Raw genomic sequence first — 4325 nt, 5'->3', positions numbered from 1 at the left:
ATATATATATATATATATAACAGTATATAAAAAAACATTTCCTCTTTTATATTCACATTTTATAATACTGATTTTACCCTTTCCAATATAATTATTTATTAAATTTTTTAAAATTAATAATTATTTTTACTTATTTTTTATAAAATTGCTTATCTTTTTTTCTTTTTGTTTATCTAGGATTTCTCTTCTCTATTTATTCACTTCATTTTTAGTAAATATAAATTTATTTTATATATTAACTTAATAATATTATATTATTATCACGTATTAACATATTATCATTTATATATAAAAAATATATCGCACAATATACATATATAAAATAAAATATGTATTTTATAAAAAAATGAAAGTCAGAAAAATAAAAAAATTGAAATGGAAAAATAAAAGCAAGATATAATGTTTAGTAAAAGGAGAAAGAGAAGAAGGGAATGCGTACGCATGAGGGAACAACGAAAGAGGGAAAAGAAAAGGGAGCAGTGACGCCGCTGAACCAGAGACCCGACGGAGCTGCGACGCGAAGTGATCGGAACTGCGACGTGGACGAGCGGAGCTACGGCGTCGAAGGTAATGAAGATCAAACTCAAATAGGTCAACGTTCGATTAGGGTTTTCCGTTTGGGATTTGGGTCTCGATCTCTGCTTACAATTGGATTTTCGATTTGAGTCGTTGGGGTTTTAATTTGGGCTTAAAATCTGAATGCCAACAACATATTTTTCTGTCATTTCATCCCGTTTTTTGAACTCGGTAACTCGTTCTCAAACTCACGAGTCTGGTACGAGTCAGCGAGTTAACTCCGAGTTTACTCCGAGTTTGACAAATAACGAGTTTATATGCGAGTTAACTCGTCAACAGTGTCATGACTCGCAGACTCGTACGGGTTTACGAGTCAACCCGCGAGTTCGATAATCTTGAATGCAGCTCTTTACCAATTTCAAATCTTCTCCATCTCTAGTTGACATTTAACTAACTCAATCCTCATTTTCTATTAGGTGTTATTGTTGCTAGGCACGGGATCGGAGATGAAAGTGAAGATCTTGCGTATCCTTTTCAAAATTCCGTTTTACGTCGTTTCTCCTTTTATTATTTGATTGATGTTTGTATCTTTGTTTTGGAACAATATACTTTTCATATTTTCATTGCAGAAAATAAATTAAATAAAAAAAATGGTGTTTTTCTTGACTAAGGTCTCTGATTGGGTACTCCTGATTTTCCGAAAAGAGTAAGTTCTGTTTTCTATCTTCAACATAACTTACATGCAACTATGGATTTGTTTTACTTAGTTTATCTGTCAAATAATTCATGGCTGATGCTTTCTAGTATGTGTATATTACCATGTTTGATTAGTTAAGGTTAGAGAAGATGAAAAGTAAGGAGGGATTGAAAATAATTTTAAGGAGAACAAAAGTTGCGGTGTACGTGTGAAATTGAGTTCCATTGCCTTTTCACTTGCTTCAAATTTCTATTAAACACTGGAAATTTAATTTAACCCTATTTTTGTTCTGAATTGTCAGTCTCCTTTATCTTTTTTTCTAGTCATTTGTAAATAAATATTTAGCTCTTCCTAATTTTTTGTTCTCTCGTTAAATCTAGATGGCACGGTATTGTTTCGTGGACTTGGGATGCTCAAGATGAAACGTGTGGGATCTGTAGAATGGCCTTTGATGGATGTTGTCCAGACTGTAAACTTCCAGGGGATGACTGTCCTCTGAGTAAGCTATATATATTTTTTTATGTGGTAGATTGTGTTGTTATTATATTTGGACCAACTTGTCCTAGTTAAATTTCTCGATTAATCATTGTGCTTTGGGTAACTGTGTAAGTGATATAGTCTTAAACTCAACTACACATTGTGTAACTGTTTGTGATTTTATTTGTTAAGAGTCTCACACCGAGTAGAATATAAGCCTTAAGACTCTCCTACTTAATGGACTAATTCTTAGGTTGGAATATCCTCTTGTATTTGAGTCCCAACAATTGTTGCTTTTATTGAGAGTTATGTTACAGGGAAAAGGCTAATTATAAGCTAGATTAAGCTGCAAAGCCAATACTAATAAATGAGTAAAGTTGTCTTGAAAGAAAAAAGAGATGCCATCTGCTCAGTGTCAATTGTGTGTGAGACGGTTATGGACATCAGACATTAAACGGGTTAACAAAGTTAAGAGTGTCACAGTGAGTAGGATAAGCTGTGAGCTCTCTTACATGATGGACTATTCTTTTGGGTGGGATATCTTCTTGTGCTTAAATCCTAACGTATGTGTTCTGTTATTATTTGTGTAGGCAGTGGTCATATTGTGAGGGCTGAAGGAAGTCTCAGAAAATTTTTAGTTGTAATATCACTTCTTGGGCCTTGTTTAACTAATCATCAACATTGTGTAAATGAATCAATGAAGCTTCCAAGCTTTGCATATAAGTTTGTAGGATTATGGAAAAAGGGTCCTTTTATTTGGTTTCGTTTTCTCTCCACACATAGTACACTGAATCACTCTGTCCAAATTTTGTTAATTTTCTAATTATCTCTAAAATTACATCGTTTGTAGTTCTAATTTATAATGAAAATGTATTTAAAATGCAAACTTCTCTTGTTTGAATGTGTTGAACTCCTGCAAAGGAATTGTTGCTCATGTGGATGACTTTGACATTTATGCAAAATTTATATACTCTAGCAATGTATGTTACATTCTTTCCAACACAAATTCACTCAACTGTAGTGTGAGTATGTTACTGTTACTTTTTGGTTTATGCCGAAGCAGTTTCGCATGATCGAGAAGCTTTTAAGACATCAGTAAGATAAAAATATTTTATTTTGGGCTATAAATTCGTGCTTAACTCTCCTTGAAAAACTGTTTGTTTAATGTATGGATGATATCTTTTTCTTGGTATCAGGATTTGCTTATCAAATTGTAGTGCTATGTAAGTCTTTATAACGGAAATGAGTAATGCTTGTTCTCTTGTCTTCTTGCAGTTTGGGGTGTATGCAATCATGCGTTTCATTTGCACTGTATCCTGAAATGGGTTAATTCTCAAACATCACAAGCACATTGCCCCATGTGCCGTCGTGAATGGCAGTTTAAAGGATAAGAACATTGGCTTTTTCCCTTAAGGGTGACTGACTACTGAACATTGTAGATGTGATCTTGTTAATTTGAATATACTTCAATTTTACCATGCATATAAATGTACTGGGTTGTGATTAGTGTTGTATTGTGCCTCTTCATGGGTTGAAGGGTTCTTATTTATATTTAGTTATTCCTTTTTATCATGATTATGCCAAAATTAAGGAGTCTCATGTCATGCCTGATTTTTCTCTTATAATTAATCTATGAATTGGACCTTTTTTACCCAATATAGATAGGGTCCTTCAATGATTTGGGATTATTCATCCTTAAAGTTTATATCCTGATATCTTTACATTATTGGAATCCTCATGTTACTTATTTGTATTTGTAGAAGATTTGGTATTTCTTTTATTGGTCTCCAAATAGAGGGGATCTCTTAATTTGGTATAAAATCTGATACAATATTTTCCTTTTATATTGTCTGAATGATTGTAATTTTTGAAATAATTACAGTTCCTAACAAAATTTCAAATATGTACACAATATTTTTATTATTCACACTAATACTTTGTTGTTTCCTAAATTGGTTTGGTTCGCGTTTGAAGATTCAACAGGCTCCTCAGTCATGGCCTGGAAACAAAAAAATCTAATTAGAAACTGGTTTACGTGAGGTAACATCTAACTTCAGAATTGTTATAAAAGTCACGTTAAGACATTAGTAACATTTTATTACGTGTGTAGATGTAGATTGTGATTTGAATGTAGCATGTTTCAGAATGAAGTCTTAAGACATTTTGAAGCATGAAAGTGCCTCCCTAAAAAGAGAAAAGTTTAAATTTGTGTCAGGTTGGGATGAATAAATAGAGTAATTAGATAAAAAAAAATCAAGTTATGGTGTGTTTATCATTTCTCTTGGTTGATGTGATATATAAAGCTTAAGCAGAAATGAAAAAAAGAAGAAAAACTTTAAATAAATGCTTGTACTGAAAGTAATAGTTACTTATTACCAACTTGCCTCTTTTATAGGCTATAAAAATTTCATTGTGGTGTGTTTTTTTATTCTTTATTTTTGTCAAAAAAAAAATGAATTAGGAAGCATGTTACTATGATTGAACCATCTATATTTTGCTGCATTGCTAGAGTCTTACTCATAAAACAAAGAAAAGTTTGCCCTTTGGGTTTCTATCCTACCACTTATTGTTTCAAACTATGATACAATTGTCTTAGTACAAAGAACCAATAAGTCCTTGTAAACCTAAGGATTAA

At 32.1% G+C, this 4325-nt stretch overlaps 1 protein-coding gene across 4 annotated transcripts; it reads left to right on the top strand.

Moving 5' to 3' along the window:
- The first annotated feature begins 379 nt into the window (after positions 1–379).
- On the top strand, positions 380–3262 carry LOC114191066 (anaphase-promoting complex subunit 11-like). Of its 4 annotated transcripts, none has more exons than XM_085665105.1 (5): positions 380–567; positions 993–1041; positions 1201–1222; positions 1594–1712; positions 2966–3262. In XM_085665105.1, the coding sequence occupies exons 2-5, from the start codon at positions 1023–1025 to the stop codon at positions 3079–3081; spliced, it is 276 nt and encodes a 91-aa protein (XP_085521231.1). In that variant the 5' UTR covers positions 380–567; positions 993–1022; the 3' UTR covers positions 3082–3262. The 4 variants fall into 4 exon arrangements, with proteins under 4 accessions (XP_085521231.1, XP_027936027.1, XP_085521229.1 ...); XM_028080226.2 differs by having other exon boundaries at positions 1195–1222; XM_085665103.1 differs by lacking the exons at positions 380–567; positions 993–1041 and having other exon boundaries at positions 1140–1222.
- The last annotated feature ends 1063 nt before the right edge of the window (positions 3263–4325 follow it).

The sequence above is a fragment of the Vigna unguiculata genome, chromosome 7, assembly GCF_037176805.1.
Source record: "Vigna unguiculata cultivar grain cowpea cultivar isolate G323 ecotype 2 chromosome 7, ASM3717680v1, whole genome shotgun sequence".
In the NCBI taxonomy this organism is placed as follows: Eukaryota; Viridiplantae; Streptophyta; class Magnoliopsida; order Fabales; family Fabaceae; genus Vigna; species Vigna unguiculata.
The sequence above is the reverse complement of the archived record's forward strand: the minus strand, read 5'-3'. Positions and strand labels throughout refer to the sequence as shown.